At 45.7% G+C, this 22,654-nt stretch overlaps 1 protein-coding gene across 10 annotated transcripts in view; it reads left to right on the plus strand.

Moving 5' to 3' along the window:
* Positions 1-22,654, plus strand: part of Lrch (Leucine-rich-repeats and calponin homology domain protein) — a 291,082-nt gene that overhangs the window by 124,649 nt on the left and 143,779 nt on the right. For 6 of the 10 annotated variants that reach the window (XM_075865225.1, XM_075865385.1, XM_075865510.1 and 3 more), the window contains exons 7-9: positions 1,496-1,648; positions 8,659-8,733; positions 12,332-12,429. In XM_075865225.1, the coding sequence (XP_075721340.1) occupies positions 1,496-1,648; positions 8,659-8,733; positions 12,332-12,429 (326 nt within the window). The remainder of the gene's footprint in view (positions 1-1,495; positions 1,649-8,658; positions 8,734-12,331; positions 12,430-22,654) is intronic. The other 4 variants (XM_075865271.1, XM_075865305.1, XM_075865343.1 and 1 more) reach the window with 4 other exon arrangements.

Raw genomic sequence — 22,654 nt, forward strand, 5'->3', positions numbered from 1 at the left:
TGCAACTGACGATGAACTTGGGCACCTGCTGAGGACGTCGACGACAGTCTTTTTGAGAGATTGACGCGACGGGAACATCGGGTTGGCATGGCGAACAATAATCGAACTCTAAGAACATTCTAGTACCATTAGGTCCATAGGGGCCAAACTGAGTTGAAGAGACGTATCTAAGCCTAGCTAAAACACCCTGTTTAGTGAGTTTCAGTGCTTGGTATGCACTAAAATTTGTTACTGTAAATAGGGTATTATTTGTATTGCTCAGTGTCATTAATTCTTTTTTCCTTTATAAAGTTTGTTGGTCGTGCTAATATGGTCTCCTGTGCCCGTCTCACTCTCTCCCAATCTGATCCAATATTGCAGGCACTCCCGAGATAATAGTGACACATGGTGAATTCATTCGCTGGCTCGATTGAGTTTAGGTGGGCTTGAAAGCTTTCGACGTTAGACCCCTTGTTAGAGTGAACAACTGGGTGTGTTGGTATTGCTTGATTCGAAAAAGAAGGTGCAAAGGAGGCAACGTACAGCATCTTTCTTTCCATCCATCATCCTTTTTGCGCCTTCTTTTTTGAATTAGAGTTTTTGATCACTCAAAAAACCTCATCCGCATATGTCAAAGACATTTTTGGTGCTTTGACGAACATGTTCATGGCTTGTTTTTATATTTTCTGCCTGGTTGAGCTCTAGCAGTACTTCTTGCTGGGCTAGTCGGTTCATGTTCTTGTACAGACTGCAGAGATATGCCTGTTTTTCGGCCTGTACTGGAATGGACGGGCTCGCCACTGTGGCTGAAATGGCAGCATTCATCACAGTTCCACTGGCTTGTATGTGGAATTCAACCCCAAAGGAGAAGATGTGTTGAGGCAAAACTGTACCAGTCTGCACAGCTTAAGTTGGTTCTTTTGCCGAGTTTCTCGTATTTTTCCAAGGCGGTAAGGGCAGCAGAGACCGCGAGGTGTACAGGCACACTTGTTCGCAGAGAAACAACATAAAAGAGCATGTTGCTTTTATCACTATCGATTGTTACTTCTGACATACGCTCAGAAAAATGGGTGGCGTTTCTCACATGGGTGACTGTCTTTACCACATGTGGCAGCAGAGTCGTGCGAAAATGTTTGCTGTACGAGGGAATTCAAATGTGAATCAAGACCAGCTAGGCCAGCAGCTGGTTACTATAAAAAAGTAGACATTTTTGTTAGCTTCAGCTGCCACCATGAATTGTCTGCTTTCGGCAAGTGCATGTGTGGCAAGTGCATAGGTCGGCGAAAATTGTGAAGCTCACTCATGAAGTATATTTTGCGCTTAGGGCTCTCTTGGCTGGGACTCAACAAAATTTCACTGAGCCAGACTAACTCAAACTCATGCTCACAAAAATATTCCTCACCCAGAGCTATTCGGCTCACTGAAATTTTTCTGAGTCTCAGTCCAAGTGAGTCGACTTATGCGCGAGTTCACCGGCCTGTAAGTGTGACCCACATTCTGACTGTGTGCCTGAAAGGTGCAGGTCCCGGAGGACCCACTGCTACTCCGTCAAGAACAGCAGCACGAGCGCCTTTCAGACTTGACGCTGTCATCTGCAGCTGGGGGCACCATGACACCCAGCACCCTCAGCCCCTGCTCTGAGACGGGGCCTGAACCAAGCCCGCGAGCGGTGAGTCCTATCTCCCAAACCGAGAGATTTCAATGGAAGAGCCACCAGGCACTTCGCAAACACTGGAGCGGCACTTCTGCAGTGTATTTCATACCTGCCAAGTCTCCAGAATTTTCCGGGAGACCCCCTGATTTTGAGCAGTTCTTACGTTTGTGTGGTTGTCATGAAAATCTCCCGGAAATTGAAATGTCTTTGTATGGTGTGGCTGCATTGACCAAAATGCAGCCCAATCCGATCCAAGGTTTCTGTGAACCCATCGTATCTTATTGTTCAAGAATTCAGGAGGCTTTCATCTAAACGTACATAGAATCTCAATGATGCGAAACCGGCAGATACAGATCCACTAAATTCCCCAGTCAAATTCTACTATGTCCATTAGGCAAAAATTTGGATGTTTTGAACACTTTTCCTTATCGTGGCATGTCGTATGAACTTGAGTACTGAAACCGTTGAACGAAGGCCGAGAGCACATGCTCAAAGCTTCGGAAGGATGTGCATGCCTAGCGCACGCACTGTAAGAAGTGTGGTTATCAATTGCCACAGACAAAACTGCGGTCTCTCTTGACACAATCCTGTATTGCGACGACGTAACTGGCAGAACTCCAAAAATGCATGTGTGTCACATGCTCGACCAGTACAAGCAACGTTGCTTTCAACAAACGCTGCGGACAAAACTGTGCTCTCGACTGATCATTTATGGCGATGACGCAACTGGCAAAACTCTAAAAGTGCACGTGTTTCACATGCTCAGCCAGTCAAAGCGACGTTGCTTTCCACAAATGCTACGGACAAAACTGTGCTCTTGACACGATCATGTATGGCGATGACGCAGCTGGCAGAACTCCGAAAGTGCATGCGTTTCACATGCTCTACCAGTCAAAGTGACGTTGCTTTTCACAAGCGCTGTGTACAAAACTGTGCTCTTGACACGATCATGTATAGTAATGACGCAACTGGCAGAACTCCAAAAGGGCACGTGTTTCACATGTTCAACCAGTTAAAAGGACGTTGCTTTCCACAAACGCTACGGACAAAACTGTGCTCTTGACACGATCATGTATGGCGATGATGCAGCTGGCAGAACTTCTGAAGTGCATGCGTTTCACGTGCTCCTCCAGTCAAAGCGACATTGCTTTTCACTAGCGCTGTAGACAAAACTGTGCTCTTGACATGATATTGTATGGTGATGATGCATCTGGCAGAAGTCCGAAAGGGCATGTGTTTCACATGTTCAACTAATTAAAGGGACATTGCTTTCCACAAAGTTGCGGGCATAACTGTGCTCTTGACATGATCATGTGTGGCAATGGCGGAACTGGCAGAACTTCGAAAGTGCACGCGTTTCACATGATCAACCAGTCAAAGCGACGTTGCTTTCCACAAGCGCTGTGGACAAAACTGTGCTCTTGACACGATCAAGTATGGTGATGACGCAACTGGCAGAACTCCGAAAGGGCACGTGTTTCACATGTTCAACCAGTTGAAGAGACTTTGCTTTCCACAAATGCTGCGGACAAAACTGTGCTCTTGACCGATCATTTTTGGCAATGACGCAACTGGCAGAACTCCGAAAGTGCATGCATTTCACATGCTCCACTAGTCACAGCGACGTTGCTTTCCACAAGCGCTGCAAACAAAACTATTCTCTTGACACGATCATGTAAGCCGATGACGTAACTGGCAGAACTCGGAAAGTGCATGCGTTTCACACGCTCCATCAGTCAAAGCGACGTTGCTTTTCACAAGCGATGTGGACGAAACTGTGTTCTTGACACGATCATGTATGGTGATGACACAACTGGCAGAACTCCGAAAGGGCACGTGTTTCACATGTTCAACCAGTTAAAGGGACGTTGCTTTCCAGAAATGCTGCGGACATAACTGTGCTCTTGACAGGATCCTGTATTGCGATAACGCAACTGGCAGAACTCCGAAAGTGCACATATTTCACATGCTCAACCAGTCAAAGCGACGTTGCTTTCCACAAATGCCACGGACAAAACTGTGCTCTTGACACGATCATGTATGGCGACGACGCAGCTGGCAGAACTTCTGAAGTGCACGTGTGTCACATGCTCGACCAGTCAAAGGGACGTTGCCTTCCACAAACGCTGCGGACAAAAATGTGGTTTTGAAACGATCATCTATGGCGATGATGCAACTGGCAGAACCCCGAAAGTGCATGCATTTCACATGCTCCACCAGTCAAAGCGACGTTGCTTTCCATAAGTGCTGCGGACAAAACTGTGCCTTTGACACGATCATGTATGGCGATGACACAACTGGCTGAACTCCGAAAGTGCACGTGTGCCACATGCTCCACCAGTCACAGCGACGTTGCTTTCCACAAACGCTGTGGACAAAACTGTGCTCTTGACAGGATCCTGTATTGCGATAACGCAACTGGCAAAACTTTGAAAGTGCCCGTGTGTCACATGCTCGACCAGTCAAAGGGACGTTGCTTTCCACGAACGCTGCGGACAAAACCGGGGCAAATGCAATCACCGACAGCAAAGAACGACTGGTATTTAAAGGCACTGGCTGCGCATGCGTATCAAAAAAGGAAGTACCTCTTTTTTGTAACCGCCGTGTCATGAGTAAGTGGGCACTAGGCATGTGCCAGGCGCTGGAATGTGGTGTCCACGCGCGACACCCCCAATTTTGTGCATACGCACAACATGATGAGCTGTCACTGCGCTGTGAAGCTTAGAACTGCGAAGGTCAGGAAGCTACCGTGACGAAAGCAGCAAAGCTTCCCGGTTCTGAAAGTGGCTTTCGATCTCAAAGGTTCGAGCGAGGCTGCTCGGACTTGTGGCAACCTTGCACAGCAGTTCCGGGATGGACTACAGCTCTTCCACTTCGAGCCAGAATCTATGTGGCCCACACCAGTTATTGGAGTGCGTCGTCAATGAGGTCATGGACGAGCTGGGTTTGACCAAGGGGGCCAAAGATGACGAATAAGACCGGGACACCGGCAACGAAGACTGGCAGCTCGTTCTGCGATGTCTTCGAGGGCGATTTCGACGACGATACCCCTTAGTCGTAGTTTCATAAGTGGCATTGGAACAGTAAGAATGTTCTACTATTGCGGGAGTGCATGAGAGTATGGTCCCTAGAATATACTGGCTTGTCTGCCGTCTTCGCTCTCCACCGCCGCTGCTCGGTGATGCATGTGGTGGTGGCACTGTACACTATCGGAGTTCCTTGAGCAGACGCCCCTCCCGCGATTTGTCTCTAGAAACGGGCTGGCGTAGCCGTTTCCAGGTCAAAGTTACGCGGTGTTTCTTATTACAAATGGTGACATTGTGTACAAATAAGTGGTGGTGTTTACGCCTTGGGTGCCCACATTTTTACTTCTTTGTCGGCTTCCAACCTGGACTAACAGTAAATAAACTAATTTGTTTCTGCTTTCTCACGCAAAACTTCTTTTTTCGTCACTTGTTGGAAAAACACCTCAGGCTTCTTTTTGGTGGTCTAGCTCTCGTATCTTTTTATTATACATGTCTACCTTTAATTATTTAATTAATACGTGTGCACTTGCAAAATGGGAACTCATACCAGAACCTAAACATGATAAGCCAAACTAAAAGAAAAGCGAAACGCAGGGCCAGTTCGTCATGTATGTTCACTGTTTAGGAAAGGAAAGCAATGTCGAGTATCTTGTAGGGCACGTACAGCATGAATAAAACAATCCCTATATTTAAATAAATGTAGCAAAGCAAAGAAATAATTGCAGTGCGAGACAAGTGAGGTGGACGAGCGGTCGATCGATGACATTGAGTGGCGCATCTTAGTGATTGTTCTTTAAATTGTGCCAATGTGCCTTTCATGAGCACATGAAACAGCGATAAAGAGAAAAAAAAGCACGTGCATGCAGTTGTACATTTATCTTTTCTGTGTTGTGTACGACTGAAAAGATTGAAATTACCGTATTTACTCGCATAATCCTCGCATGTTTCTTTGGGAAAGATAGATGCTAAGTTGGGGGGTGCAAGAATTACACGAGGAAAACTTTCCACAAAAACGTACAGAGCGATAAAGAAAACGAAGTGGCTGCAAATCGGGATTCTCAAGCAACTAACAGCTAGCTTTGAGAAGTACTAATTAAAACTTATTTCAACAATAAAAGCACAGGTTCAACACAAGGCAAGATTGAGACACGAAAAGTGCAAGGAAATGGTCGAGAATTAGAATACCATACGCAAAGCTTGTAGGCGTTGCAGGCGTAGCGGTAGGGTTCGTTGCTCAACAGGAGCCCTCAAACGTTAAGCGTAGGACGTCAGTATTGGGCTAATGGCTATTTAACAGAACCGTTCGCAGTTTCCTTTTGAAGAAATAGTTTACCATCAATCCCAGTTTTAGGCACATGGCAGGCCCAACGCGTCTCGGTGGCTTTCAGCTGCCGTCACCAGTAGCGAACACAAAACTCGTAGACTCCGAAGGGCCTACTGGTGGCCCTGTTGCCATTGTTTAGTGCATGATCTATCACTTTCAACTTGAAAGCACCCGTGTAGCTTCAGTATCACCCCATAACGCGACACGATTACCAACACAACATACAAAACGTGCCACAACGCGCACTTGCCACTTTGGCTTGGCTTGGTTTGGATTGGATTGAATCTCTGTGCAATAGTAGTACACTTGATGCTTAAGAGATGGCGCCAAATGGCGCACGCTATCATCATCAGTGGCTGGAACAAGTAGACGACAATATTGCGGCAGTTTTCGGGGGTGTGATAATTACTCAAGGAAAAAAGAAACCGTATTTTTGTTGGGCGATGAGGGGAATGCGAGAATTTTGCGAGTGCCAGGATTACGCGAGTAAATACGGTACCATCCACCATTTGTGCTAATAATGCCCACTTCGCACCTATTTTGCGTTCATTCCTGCAGCCTTCAACAGTTTTAAAGATCGAACGCATATAGGGAAGAAAATACGAACGACACGAATCAAGAGAACAGTAATATGCTTCTGATGGCATATGAGAGGCTGATACACATATGCTTATGATAGCATTTTGTGCGAATTTTCTGCTTTAAAGTTTAAGGAATAACTTATTTCTCATTTCATTATACTGTCTGGCCAAATATAGTGTAATTTGAATGGAATAGTATGAACTTTGCTAACTGCATGAAAAAAAAAAATTTCAGAAGACCTTAACTGAAGTATATTAACATGTGTGATGAATTTTCTCTCTCATTCTGAAAAGATTATTGAGTTTTTTGTTCTCTGTGACACACCGAGAACCAATCTGAATTATTCGGAGACTTTGCACAGTAAGCATGGCATGATGTTTTCATTCTCAGAAATGCTTACGTACAGGCGGAAAAATTGAGGTTACAAATAGTTCATACGTTTGTGAGAGCAAGTTAACAATACTTTGCTATAAGGGAAGCCTTCCTAAATACTCTAAAAAATAATATTCCGCCCTTTAGTTTTTTTTCAAGCAACCGCGTCCTGTTCAATGAGGGGCTGCTTCCGCCACTGTGATCACGTCAGTGTCCCGAAGCCGGTTAAAGACGGTTCAGCCTCTGCCCACTCAACCAAAAACAGAATGAGTAGTTCATCTGGGAGTACAATAATAAAAGACTAGGCACGATGTGCCACCGATCTCCCCCCTGCGCAGCCTATGCAAATGCGCCACGAACACGCTCCGATAGACTCCAGTGCCCCCTTTGTATGCATCAGTGGCGCGCACACGGCCTTGCATGGGGACGGCATAAGGATGGCAGACTAGAAGGTATATTCTAAGGACTATTATGAGACTAGCCACCGAGACGCCATCTTAGCTAGAGACAGATTAGTGCTAAGGATCGAACTTGTCTTGGATCGAAGTTAGTTACAGTTTCCTTGTATAGCCCATTATTTTGTCTCTTTTTGGGAGTGAATTCTGAATGTCAGATTGTTTGCCGTTTTGTTTAATATTAAAATGGGTTGGCCGGGTTACCGCCTACTTGCGTCTTTTTCTCAATCAAACCCTTCGTAAACGCTCCCGATGTAAATTTGTGACATGCCATGAGCAAAACCGTGGTCGCTACGATGCGATCACGGAATAGCGACTACTAGCTTGGGGCACGCGGCTAACGCTGCGGTAGGTTAATCGCAATACGCACATAAAAAAAGGCTAGAAGCCTTCTGGCATTCCTGTCCTAAGAATCTGGTAACGTACGTTGTTCCTGTTACTTTGGCATTCAGTTTGCTGTTGGTCTTGAGTGATGTTTTGACCCGCGCCTTATCGGCAGCTGACTGCGCCGTCCCGTCCCAGGAAGACTTATGTGAGTTACAGATACAGATTTTGCTAGTTGTTTTGAGGGTGAGAAATTTCGGGAGATACGAGTACTGTTGTTGGGAAACCTTAGCCACGTGTGTTCAGCCGCTCCAAGCCATTATAAGATTTGCAACGCCGATGTTTAGAAACCCCCTCCCCCACTCATTTTTTCTCGTTCTTTTTAGGGAAAAAGAAACGGGATGGGGGGATTAGTCAACATGACCCCCCCCCCCCCTCGTCTGTTACTGAAATTTCCCGGATTTAATATCATTGGACTTGGCAGGTTTGATATTAAATAAAATCAGGACGAGCCTTTCTTTTCTAAAAAAATTGTGTTTTTGTTTAGCATTGGGCTACACATGGCTGAATGGCAACTTTTTGTTTGAGGACGGAGGTTTGTGGTTGTTCATCTCATTGTCTCGCCCTTATATTTACATTTTTTAAGCATCATTTTGTTGAGCCATATCAATTTTGCCGAGTTTCAAGGGCTTTCTGGCACGTTCATTTAATCAGAACTTGTTGTTGGGCTAGTACGTGCATGCCTAAAGCATTCGCTGTCTAACAATTTCTGTATAACCAGTGCTGCCGCATCATATCCAACTTTAAAAAACTTTTCTTGGTGAGTTGTGCACACAGAGCTGTACTACATTGAGCACTCAATTGGGCTTAACCCTGGCTTTGTGTAGTCATGTATTTGCACACAATAGTGTCATAAGGTGAATGGTGCTCTTTTGCACGCAGTTTTTTGATGACTCTTCAGACACGGACGCCTCTGAGCAAAGTGAAAGTGCTGCATCTATGCTGCTAGAGTTTCAGGTAACACCAAAGGCTTTGGCTTGGCTGCAAATGCAGGCTTTAAGATGCGTCGGTGGTCCTCCAAGCTTCTCTGCTTCCAAGCCTGTAGTATACACAATACAGATAAACCTGGATAAACGAAATTGACAAATTCCCAAAATAATTCGTTATAAAGAGGATTGGTTTTATGCAGGGTCGGTAAGAAAATATAAAAAATAAATGCACAAATAAACAAAAAAGGGGAACTGAAGGCAGAGATTTTTGAGAACACTTACTTAGCGGTAAAACACTGCGTTATTATTGCGATAGTAAATATATAGGCACTCTCGACGGGTTTCTGCTGTTGCCGCCATGATTGGTAACAAGTCCAAATTGATGACATGCCCGCGTGAATCGTAACTTCTATGAGCGGGTAAGCGCGCACTACTGAAACGCAGATCAAAGGAGCTGGCCAATCTCTATCGCCTAGAGGGCAGGGTGCATACGGTAACATCCCCCCGCGTGTAAGAACTGCCGTCAAATGCTCAGTGTTGGAAGGGCTGCGCCGATTGCGCCATTCTGCGCCAGTCTGATTTTCTGTGCCAGGCTGCGCATAAACGGCCATTTCCATGATAATTGTCGGTTGAAAGTGTACACTGTCTAATCTATCCGATTATTGTTGTGACCAAGCAACACTGAGCGTTGGCTATACAAAGGACATGGCCGCATCCATATCCAGTGTTCGATCGCGTTGTAATTCACTTGATTAATAGTGCTTGCTTGGGGCTTGCTAGTACCCGTCCCATCGCTGTTATTGCCTTGGTTTGCTCTAAAAAATGGTGGCACCAACATGAGTAACTGTGAATTATCCATTAATACAGTGAAACCTTGATTATTTGTACCAGTTGCAAACGTGGCATGATCATGCACTAAATGGCAGTGCGCGTTTACAAGTACAAATATGCATCCCCTTACGTGCGCCGTTGCCACTAGTGAAGAAGTACAGTACCAAACTAGATGTTTCTCAACGTGCCTACCAGAAAGTATTTTCCTCCTTTTTGCCGAAATTCAAAAAAGGTACTAGACTAGGACTCTTGCACGATCGCTTTATAGCACACAGTGGCAATGCCAAGGAGCATTTCGAAACTATTACAAAGTGTGGGATACGCAGTGACATAACGAACACTATCGGCTTTTCGCGATATGTATGTGCGCTTCTCAACCGCAATATGGTACCAAGCGACACCTGACCGTTTCATAGATACACGTAGTGATCGCGTGGACTCTATCAGTTCCCCAGGTTAGTTTCGTGCAGCGCCGCGACTATGCTGCCCCACGCTGTCGCTGCCGGGCGGCCTGCTGTACCAAGCGCACAGATTAACCGTGTCAATTGGTCGTCGCCACTCTGCTCCAGACCGAGCAAGCAGAGTAGTGTGTTTAATTATCGTGAGAATAACAAACGTCTGACAAGCGGAGTGCGTGGCGTTTATCAAGCGGTCATGAAAACAAAAGATAAGGATTGTTTGTTCCTTGTTTTCTCAGAGTTCTCTGTCAGTTGTGATGTCTAATGATTGGAACACACACGCATACCCACACACACACAGACAAACACGCACGTACACACCCACTACTGGGTGGTAAGTCTAGTAAGCGCATTAGTACTAAATGTATAAGGAGCAATTTTTTTCTACCAGAAATAATTTTGACCATGGTGTCTGACCCTAGAAAGCTGCTCCAAAACTAGCTTGCGTTGCTCCAAAACACTCCTTTTGGGTGCTCCGAACCGACTCCAAAACTCCTCTTTTACTGTGCCAAACTTGCTCCAAAACAGCCTTATTCCTGCTCTCTAAGCTGCGCCAAAACACTGAAGTCCACTTCCACCACTGAATGCTCAAAAGAGCAGAAAAAATTTAAAAAGAAGGGGGGGGGGGGGGGCTTGCTCGCATAGCAACTGTAAACTTTAATTTTAAGGGCACATGCTATCTTGGCAAGCATCTGTCGGCTTTCAGCGTGAATAGACTGTGTGAAAAGAGCACTTCTTCTCGGAGCAGCCGTATTTGCTTCCAGCTCGTGATATTGGATCCAAAAGAGTTGCCTGCGAGCGTTACTTCATATAACATTACAATTTGTTATCGCATTCATTGCATTGTATTCAGCGCGCCGTCATGTTGCCAGAGCTGATCAGCTAATCGCAAAGGCTACGGTCCCGCAAGTGCGCGTCACGGTGCAAGACAGCAAGGAATGTGACGAGTCGACCTCCGAAAATTTGTCGTTGTCTCCACCATCTTGGAGAGTTTCCTACAGCGCCTAATCAGACATCTCCTCAGTAGTAACGACACGGTTGTCCACATTAAAAAGAGAGAGAGAAAAAAACAAAGCTGAACGTCTCCATGCCCATGCAGTGAAACCATGCATGCGCGCACGGCGTTGACCACGAAAAAGCTAACGTCCTGAGTACCATAGAAAACTACTCGTAAAGGTAGGTAGCACCTACCTGGTAAAGCACTCTTCATATGCAGCACGGCTCCACATATGTGATGCTAACTGAAAGCGCAACAATGCAAAGTGGCATCACCTGAGTTACTTAAGATGCAGTTTGGACACTTCTGCAGCAATCAAAAAGGGGCACTGCCAGCGCAAAAGTCTTTTTCTTTTTTCGTGTTCGGTTTGGAGTGAGGGGAAGGGCACAATTTCAGCAATACTGCCATTTTGGCAACACTGGCTTGAAAGGCGCATGCCTTTTGCGCATACACTATTCGAAAAGCGGCAGCGGGTCAACCGCGGAAGATGCATGCTCGTGCCAAAATGACAAAATGCAGGGCAAAATTTCGAGATTGTCCATGGCAAAAATTCATTATATTATGGATTTCTCCTGCTGTTATTTTGTTACATTGAGGTCGCAAATACAATTGCTTCTATGGAGTAATGACAGAGAATAGAAATACTTTGTAATATGGAGGTTCGTTATAGGCAGGTTTAACTGTAGTGCAATGTAGACTACTTCCTCGTTTATTTTGAAATGTTTGTCTTTTAGACTATTATATAATGATGCTAAGTGTGGGTGCTAGCTACAGTGGACTCATATTAAACAAAACTCTTGAAAATGGGACTGCCTCTTATATGATTGGTTTTGTGTTTGAATTCTGCACCACTGTTTATCCCTTTTGTTGTATAAACTAAAGTCCTGTTAAATGAAACATTTCCAGGTCCCTTCAGGTATCATTGAACAGGAGTCTACTGTTGTTGGTATTTCATTTCAAGAGTGATTACAGTGCAAGGAAAAACACGGGGCAACGAGCGCCAGTCTTCATTCGTCTCTGCCTGTGTCTTCCTTTGCCCTGTAATCACGCTTGAAATGATATATAATGTAAGGTATATTTCATTGATACCTTTGGTCGAATGCAACAATTTGAAATGCTTTTAGAACCACTGAATGCTCATGTTATGCAGCACGTGTGTTTTTAACCCCCTTGTTTCTAGTCTTTTTTCTTGCTTGTTATTTTGTGTCTCTTTGCTGTTTTAAAATTGGACTGTTAAAGCTATTCTGACAGATTTAACAAAAATAAGCATCTTCACCACTCTAATAAGGCACACTCTTTTGTTACGAACTTTATTTGTTCTCTCTTTCTGGTCTTTGAAGTCAAATGGACCAGCTCTTGAAGTGCTCGTCAACCATGCAGTTGAGATGCACAACGGTGATCATAACAATGCCTGTGAGCCAGTGCTGTCTCCAGCCAGGTGAGCCTTACTCATTTATTTGTCGTGGCAGTGTACACAATTATTGTTGAACAATAATTTTGCTTGTGCATGAGGCTTTAAGCTTTTGTAGTGCTTCTTCTAAAGTAGAGAGGTACGAATAGCAAAATTTGTGGCACAAGCAGAATTAGAATATTAAAGCTTCAGTGCAAATCAAGTAGAATATCATTCATATAGTATTTCGAAACATTTTTAAAATACAGTTAAACCTCTTTATAAAAAGCATGCTATTGTCAGCAATTCTTGTCTTTTAAATGAGATGGCTCTTATAAGCATGGTACAATGTGTGTATTTTCCTATCAACTTGTATTTTACTGTAGGCGTACTAGTGTCCCTTATAAAGGGGTTTGACTGTACTTATAAACAAAATTGTGGAAAAAAGATGAGTAGGATCCGTGAGCACATTCTTAGAAATAAGAAACATGAAAACCTCTCTTTTAGTAAGTTAAACTTAAAGCTTAGGCTAGTACTTCGTGTTGTACATTGCATTCACTACTAAATTTTTTATTTCAGAAATAACCATTATAAGAGACAAACCTCTTATGTTTCCTTCATGCACACACTGAAAGGAAGATTCAATCACTGTGTACAAACAAAAAAATCAAACAACAACAAAGAAATATATATGTCACATGTTCAGTACGGTTCACTCTTAAAGGGAACACTCCAATGAGCACCCTTTATAGTACCGGCCTCGCTATCAGCAAGTGGATGTAGAAGCATTGCTGAGGCATTCCACAATTTCGCTAAAAAGAGTCACAACTGTCGAGCATCAGTTGTCTTATGCAAATCTAAGCCATTATGCTTTTGCAAGAGAGCAATACCCTGACATGCCCTATGCACAAGTGTTCCCTTTAAAAGTGGGCCCGTCTGCGCTTGTCTGAAAATTGATTTGTTGTCGTCTTCCGTTCACTACAGTACAATCAATTATGTAACATTACTGATGTTTCATTGATATGTGCATGAGAATTATCTTGGCCGTGGCAGAGTGCTAACGTGGTGCAGTAACGTCACGGAGGAAATTTCGTTTTCACCAGAGCATGACAGAAGATGCTTCTGGTGTGTTGCCATCATTTACATACATGACACATGAGATGAAAATCTTTATACCCCCTCCTACATTGTAAATTTTCTTGGATGTCATCTTGAAAATCAACTGGAAAATGAGACAGATATTTTAGAGGCACACAGTAATACAGTGTAACCTTGATTATACAACTTTCAGGGGACCACGCAAAGCCGCCATTTAGTCCGGGTGTTGTATAATTGGAAAACTAAGATTAGAGGCAGCGACATTAAGCCTTGGCCAAAAAACAGGTACAGACTGCCTGAATAAGCCCAAGGCACAACCTTGTGCCTCTGCAAGGAAGGTAAATCAAATTATTCTTGTAAGGAACAGCTAATGGCAGCATTACATAGTAGAAGGAGGTGCGAGCGAATCTTTATTCTCAACTTAATAAAAATAGAATCCAACTTCAACTTTCTATTAATAAACAAAGTTTGAAAATTGACTGCGTGTGAAAGCCAAACCGAAACCGCATTGGCAACAGCTTCCCATCAGAACGCAGCGTCATCGCTATCACATAATGGTGACAAACCACGAGTTATCATAGAATGCCTTCGTTTGCGACTAGGCTGTGCGCGTTACAATTTGTTGGCTTCTGAAGTGCAACTGGTGATGTCCCACTGTTATTATGAACGTTGACGTTGACACCCAGTGGAAGTAGTTTTGCATGGTGAAAACAGCTGTGTCACGCCCTTGTGTGCATGCAAGTCTGTGACTGCGAGTGCGACAAAGGCAGCAAATTTCTATGTCGATTAGGAAAATTTTCCACGAACTGAAAACGTGAAATATCAGCTTTTTGGCCGACTGAAGCTGCTCTGTGTAGATAGAGCTTGACTAGGTAACAACCCTAATACACGCGAGTTTTCCTTTCTAAGAAGACATCCTGTCGCACTCTACTTTTTTAATAGTCGACCTAAGGGAACGCAAGTTCATATTTCGCACTCGTGAATATTTGATCGACATTTGATTTGAGTAAATCTGTTTTTTTTTTTTTTTGTGAATGGTATGTGAAAGTTGTAACATGCGGGGTTGGCGCAGAACTGCGTCGTGTAACCATGGTTTTTAATACATTATTTCTATGGAGATTTTGCAGGGACCAAACTGATTTGTTGTGAAATGCGGGTCGTCGCGATACCAGGGGACGTATAATCGAAGTTCCACTTCGATGCTGCCCAAGATATCTGAAAAGAGCTGCTAGTTTTGGGCCCTGAGCAGAAGTCGTCTGCCACTTACATGGGCCCCTCACTCCTCGCTCGCATTTTGTGCACTCAGATGCGTAGATGGCCTTAAAAGCGAACGTTTACAATTTTAGTGAGCAAGCTGTCATACATCTCTTCGCGATTTGCTGGCTCTCTGTCTCTAAAGTCCACTCAGTGGTGTCTGCACTGTGTCAATAGTGCTGACTTCTCGATCTTTGCATGCACTTTTCGTAGTGGTATTTAGAGCATGTAAGCAGACAGGAAATGAAAGACCAAGGTATACAGACGAGCACTCACTTCAAGCTGACATAGTTTGAAGTGAGCGCTCGCCTATATACAGTGAAACCTCGTTATAACAGAAGTTGAAGGAGAGTCGTAATTACTTCATCATAACCATTAGTTCGTTATAGCTGATATCCATTTCTACCGACAATTCGCCAGCAAGAGAGAATGTACACGAAAGAATATCACAGCTGCCCGCTGAACAGAGAAAAACGACCGTTGGAAGGCAAGGAATTAGCAAAATAACAATGAACAGTGCACTTTATTTCCGCCAAATTCAGCACAGCAGCTGGCTGATCACTTCAAAGAAAAATAGTCCTTAATAATATTGACTTTGCCGACTCTTCCTCACGCGGATGACTGCTTTTTGAGCTGTAGCAAATATTTCGAGTCCGTCCTCGTCATCATCGTACAGCAGCACAGCAGGTTTGTCGCATCCAGCGCTTGCGTGGGTGTCGGGTTCGCCAACATTAGGCTCCAGGGTGTCGGCACATTCGTCACTGTCGTCTTGTGCACCCGTCACCGTGGGCACAATTTCCGCATCTGACACAATTCTTCGGTTGTGGCCGTGTCAGAATCGGCACCGGCGTTGTGGGTCTCGAAATGACGAGCACGGCAGGCTTTTGGAGTGAACGGACACAGCAGACACGGTCAGAACAAACGAAACCAAACACATTTATTTAACTGCTTTGGAATGACGATATTGTCAGTTGAATTATTATAAAATCAATCGTTATCAACACGCTAAGACATGGTTACACAATATTAAACAACAGTCAACAACATGACAAACCAGGCAGTGTCGCTAACGCCTGACTCACCACATGGGCCCACCGCAGACGGCCCGCGGTGCCGTTCATGGCAGACCCATGGCTGGAGGCAACCGTCCGCGCTACCGTCCCACGCCAAAAGAGCCCAGCTCATTTCTTGCATGCCCCCACCAAGGCTTCCCGCCAGGCGTCGCCGCTGGTGCTAACGTTTTCTAAGCATGATGATGATGATGGTGGCTATAAACGCTCACAAGCACAACGCCACCTACAGCTCAATAGTTGTGACCCCGAAATACGGCTTTTGTGCATAACACATGCGCCACGCGGCGCAGACAACTTTACAGGATATGTCAGCACCCCACAACGTACATGCAGAAAGTGCCGCAGTCGGGCAGAACGCCGGTGTCAAAGAGAGCATTCCACAACGTCTCAATCTGGTCGCCCACAGCACCCACATCGCCAAAATTTTCGGCCACTTTTGACTAAAGGGCTTTTAACACTGCCGACTTCTGCTTGATTGTTTATTTTTGCGCTTACATATGCAGCTGCCATTGTCCATGTCGTGTTTAGCGGCAGAAATTGATAGAGGTAGTGTTGCTCTTTCGCAGCAAATGACAAGGACGAACGCCACGATCTCCGCCGCCCCGGCGGTGTGCGAGGCCCCAGTAGGTGTTTTCTGGGCTTCAGCGTGGAGCTGAAGGGGAGAAGGACGTCGGATGCGCGACCGGGTCATTGAGTTCTAAAGGAGAGGGGATGCCGGCTGACGCGCACTCTCTCCTCCGCGGGCGAGTCCATTAGTTCCTGAAGAAAGGGGAGGCAGGGAGACTCGCTCCCACACGCGTTTTGGCAAGCAGCTCCCGGGGAGCGCAAGGCACCAGTTTTGAATTACCGCAGCCGTGATAAGACGTAAGCTGACGCGCACTCTTAGATATTGAATTGACGTATACCACAATGATCTGTAAATGCTCATTGCTGACGAAGAATGGTTCGTTATATTCATTTTGAGGAAACTTTCACTTCATTTTAACAAGCTTTTAAATACATGAAAATTTCAAGGGAAATACGATTGCTTCATTATATCCATTAGTTTGTTATATCCTGCTTCGTTATAACGAGGTTTTGCTGTACCTTGGTCTTTCGTTTCTTGTCTGTTTACGTGCTCTAAATACCAGTATGTTCAAGTACAAGCTCCCCCAAACTTTTTTTTTAAACATGAACTTTTCATGTAGCAAGAAAGGCAAACATTTTTCACATTTCCACCTGTGCTTCTTTAGGATGGTAAGGAAAGGAGCCGTGTGAGGCTACAAGCGTGGGCTTTTCCCACACCAAGAAAACATTGATAGCTTGCACCACGTTACTACGTTTTCAAGAAGCACCTTCACGAACAATACCTTATGTACTCGCGTAATGATAGAACTTTTTTCCCAACAAATTTAAGCAAAGTTAGGGGTGCGTTTATTATGCGGGGCAAATTTTATACAAATTTTTGTGGGATGAGCAAAAAAGGTAGTAGTCAGAAAAAGAGAAAAGGTAAGTAGCTTAACGTTTTGCAATTGACAAACACGTACTACTCTGTTTGGAAATGGCTGCTTTGTTGCACTTCACTTATCTTCAATGGTTGATGGTACTATCTTCTGCAAGCTGCCCCGCGCTGCTCGTGCACATCAAGATGTTTTGTGATTTTCTTTTCTCGTAATCGTTTAATCGCAACAGTGATATCTGCTGTGATCTCGAGGGGCGCCCAGAAGCATGCACTATGGGGCACTTCCCAACTACATGGTAACCTCACACGATGACTGCGTTGACAACCTTGTCATTGCAGCAAGTAAATGACATTGCAGTAAGCTACCATCGAAACATTAAAACAAACCGTTGATAACAAGATAAGCAACTGTAGAAAAGGTAGCCTAGACAGTGTAGACTGCTTATAACGTAAGCCGCGGGAGTCGCGAATATCTGCTCTATAAGCGGTACGGCACTATACCCAAAACAACCTTTTTGAAGGCCCGCACTCGCATCAAACGTGTTGAGCTTGTGTGTTCGAGAATCGAAGTATGCGATGCGTGGTGGTTACAAACATTTAAATATCCGGCTGTTAAAAAATATGTCCAAAGGCACGCGTTGCCAGCGAAATGAACGCGAAAAATGTGGGAGGGGGGGTCTAACAAGTGAAAACACCATTGCGGAAATTTGCCTTTACAGCAAATTACAGACCGTCTTCATTATGCGCAGCAACTATGTCGAATCCTGAAAGGAATTTGACGTCCTGAGAGACGCCAGTCGTTTGATGTCATGGGCACGCACCCGATTTATGACATCGCAATGGAATCGCTAGCCACTATTGCCACCATTTGAGTGCTACACGTGCCGTCCTCATTTTCATTAATGATGTGCATCTCTTCCTGTCAGGTGCAGCCACCCTAAAGAGTTTCGTTGATTCCGTACCAAACCCTAACTTAGGTAGCACCTGACCGCTATCGATCGAAGTGCAACCAACGCTTATTGGGCCTAGCTTGTCGTTTGGTATGTTTTCACGGAATGTTTGTCCAAGACATGAAAATTTGGTGTTGAAAATATTGCACTCAAGCACTGAACGAAGAAGAGCGTGGGTGATACTAAGTCCACGGTCGGGAGATCAAGGATGACGAAAACTCGCCATGCTTACATGTGACACTGCACTGGCAGCAAAAGTCAAAACTCGCGTCATAAAACCACAAAAGCTTTTTAATTTACAGACGAGGTAGGAAACGTGATATCTGTAGCAAGATCGAGGACCATGATGCTATTCCCAACAAAAAAGTGTTAAGGGGGGACGCGGCCCTTGAAAACCGAAAAATCGCGAAAAAGTCGGTTTTTGAAAAACCACATTTTTGGGTTGTATGTCTCATAAACTACCTATTCTGTAATTATCAGCACCTAATTCAACCGCAAAGTGCAAAAAAAATACTATTTTCGAGGCCGCCGCGGCATCCGAAACAGGCGCAAATCCCGAAATCAAACCAAACTTTGCGCGCGCGCCATTCCCGGACCATGCGGTCGTCCCGCGCCATCTTGGTGTTGTTTTGACCGTGAATTCTTTCTCTCTCGTTCGCCGCCTTGCAAAATGGCGTCGGCAGCACAGTTGAGACGCTATTGGCGTTTTCCCGCGATGCGATGCGGAGCGCTGATTGGCTAGAGCAGCGCATCCATATCTCGCGGGAGAAAGCGTGCCCGCCATTGGCTGCTGTGCAGCAGCGGGGGCGGTCGCTCCTCTCGATGGCGCGTCCAGCGCGCTCGCTTCGTTGTTGCTCTGTGCTCCGTCCGCCTCGACCGACGTCTGCTTACGAGCCGCTCTTCGCCTTGTGCTATCTTTTCGATCATTTTCTCTCGTTTTTTTTTTCTTTTTGCACTAGATCTGTGCCTTTCGTCTTTGTTGTTGCGGGCGATGCCGGCAACGAAGCCGAAGTCAGTGCGGAAGTCCGGCGCGCGGAGGCGCGCTATGCGGCTTGTACGATCATCGAAATTCCGCTATTCTGCTGCGGGTGCCGACTGCGTAGACGCTTGCAGCGACGGAACTGTGTTGTCGGCTGTCGCCAGTCGAGAATCCGACACATCGAGTGTGGCTGGAGCCGCAAATGCACCGAGTGTTTCCGAGATCGCCGGGCTCGACACGTGCTCCAAATCGATGCCATCCAGTGTGACACCGAGTGCTTCTGATATCGCCGGACCCAGCACTTCGTCTGAATCGGTGCCATCGAGCGTGACACCGTGTGCTTCTGATATCGCCAGACCCAGCACTTCGTCTGAATCGGTGCCGCCATCGAGCGTGAGTGGACCGTCGCTTCATCTGCGGACGCGTTTCCTAACGAAGGAAGAAATCGATGCGAATGCGAAAGGTCGTGACGCCGTTCGCACTGAACTCGAGTCTACGCCGGCGACGCAGAAGAAATTTCAACTGATGCAGCCGGCTCTTGCACCTGCAGTGACAAGTGAGGGCGAACATTTTTCGCTCGTTCAAATGAACATCTTTAACGTCGTGCTCAGCCGCACAGTGTGCAAAGAATGTTTGAAAGGTGCTATGACTGTCCGAGAGAGCACCAAGCTTGGACTTGGAACAAAACTTGAAGTCGTGTGCGCCTCTTGTGGCACCGTCGATAAATTATGGACATCACCCCACAAAAAGGACACGCAGGCCTTCGATGCAAATGTCCACGCCATAATGGCTATAAAGCAAATAGGCAAGGTGCAAACAGCTCTTAATGACTTTTGGGCTGCCATGAACGTCTCTTACAGAGGTCTTCACCACAAGACGTTTCAAAAGCACTTGAAAGAGACGTTCAGGAAGCCAGAGGCCACCGCTTTGGAGAAGTTTTATGCTGATTCTGCCACAGCAGTGATCAAAACATATAAAGAAATGGACCCCAGCTTCTGCAAGGACATCACCGTAGTGTACGATGGCACATGGCATAAGCGGGGTCACACATCACACATCGGAGTGGGATCGGTAATTGACTTCTTTACAGGTCTCATCTTGGATGCTGTAGTTCTTTCAAACCACTGCCTTGGATGCCAAACAGGGCCCAAACCTGGAGATGCAGCATACGAAAGCTGGCAGAAGCACCACATTTGCCAGAAAAACACAGACGCAAAATCGGGAAGCATGGAAGTGGAGGCAGGCTTGACTCTCTTTGGGCGGTCTGTATCCAAGCATGGCCTGCGGTACACCACTCTTGTGTCCGACGGAGACAGCCGTACCTTCGCTGCCCTCACAGAAGAGAATGTGTACGGGCTAGTGCCAATTGTAAAAGAAGAATGTCTGAACCATGTTCAGAAAAGGATTGGAAGTGCTCTTCGAAACATTGTGCAGAAAAGTGATAAGCCACTGAGTGGGAAGGGGAAGCTGACTAAAGCCCTCATTGAAAAGCTGACAGGATATGGTTGGGCCCTGAGAAACAATTCAACTGACCTAACAGCCATGCAGCGTGCAGTGATGGCAACATATCACCACGTCACATCGACTGACCAGGACCCTCACCATGAACTTTGCCCAGAGGGGGCTCAATCGTGGTGCCGCCATAGAGCTGCAGAGGCAAAGCGTGAGCCACAGCCAAAACATAAACACAGCCTACCGGACTATGTCGCTGCAGCTATGCTGCCCATCTACGAAAGACTGTCACAAAAGTCGCTTCTTCAGCACTGCCTGGGAGCGAAGACGCAAAATGCATCAGAATCATTCCACTCCATTCTGTGGTCTCTGATGCCGAAGGAACAACACTCATCCTTGATCTCGGTAGAAACAGCACTGCATGAAGCAGTGCTGCGCTACAATGCCGGCTGCTGCAAAGCAACCCAAGTGATATCGGACTCCATTGGACTTCAACCAGGTCATCTGGCCATCCAGCGAGCTCGTGAAAAAGACGCTTTACGCCTAAAAAAGAATTCTAAAAGACACCAAGAGAAGATGGAGGCCAGGCAAAAGAAGAAAAGAGTGCGCCAGGACACTTCTAGCTACTGTGGTGGAGCTTTTTGAAGAAAACACGTGTTTTGAACTTTCTCGGCCTGTTTTCTCAGAACGGATTTTTTTGCTAGTTGTGGTGCTGAGGAAAGCAAGAACTCGAAAACCGTTCATCAGATTTGTGTGCCGTTTTTTTCATTCTGTTCCTGAATGACCTTGTAAGGGCGTAACAAGCTCCTTTTTTTGAAAATTGGTGCTGTTAATTTATAATAAACAATTAATTTTTGATGAATCTGGTCATTACTGGTTACATCAAATTCAAAGTTGCGTGAAAATTTGGGGGGGGGGGGGAAATTAAAAAAAAAAACGGCTTTGTAGCGCCCTGGGATAGCTATCAAGGAATGACCACAATGAATTTCAGCTTTCTACTATGTCCTGGGATTTCTCATGACTCTTCCTCAGGCACCCATGTGAAGCACCCAGTTAAACCTCAATAACTCTGGAACTAAGAAACACAGCTTCGTGAAACTTGGCAGTTGTGCTAGTTTTATCGTAGTGAACAACCCCTGAAAGTTTCATCCAGATATCTTAAAAAATAAAAAAGTTCGGTCTCCAGGGTAGCCTCCCCCCTTAAGGGAAGAGGCGGGTCGAAAAACCGCGATTTTTTTCGGAAAAGTCGATTTTGTGTTTTCTTGCGTTTTGTATTCCTCCAAGCCTTCTCCTTAATATATTAAAAAATCAAAGCTGAGAATCGGCTAGAAGTTATCGAAAAATACAAATAAAGCACTCGCGGTGGCTCGTGAAAGTGCGAAGTTACCCGATTTTCACGCACGCGGCACTTCGCTCTATGGCATCGCCGGCTCTTGAACTTTCGCGGGCATGTAGGCCTAACCCTCTTTCTCCCAGAGCCCACTTCGGCAAAGCGGCATTCACGCTAAAAATACAAGAAAAAAATCGTTTTCCCACAGCATTCTAGCATGGCGACTGGGCCTTCAAAGTCACGTGGTATGATCGGAGCCCTGCCATTGGTTGCGAGCATTCCGCCGCGCAGTCGGACGCGAGCGATTTCTTCGTTCTCCTGCTTTCGCCAAGACATTGACGAACACGACCGCCGGAGTTATTATTTCCGCGCCATAGATGCCGGCGAGAAACGCTACTCTCGTTCATGGAAGTTGGTTACGCGGCACCAGTACGAGGGAGGGCACCCCAAACGCAAGCAGTGAGCGCCGGCGAGAGGTCCGTCTGCTGCTAGGCCTAGACGTGGCAGCAGCGACGCACTCGATTTGGATTGTTCGAGCTTTATTCCTACCGTCAATGACTTCGTCAGCGCTTCAGAGTGAAAGATAAAAATGTTCGACGACTAAAGCAAGTGTCAGGACGAACGCGGAACCACATTTATTTGTGAGACCGATGCAATGCAGAACCTCGTCAGTGGCGTAGTATGCTCCAACTGCGG

The sequence above is a fragment of the Rhipicephalus microplus genome, chromosome 1 (assembly GCF_043290135.1).
Source record: "Rhipicephalus microplus isolate Deutch F79 chromosome 1, USDA_Rmic, whole genome shotgun sequence".
NCBI classification, from domain to species: Eukaryota; Metazoa; Arthropoda; class Arachnida; order Ixodida; family Ixodidae; genus Rhipicephalus; species Rhipicephalus microplus.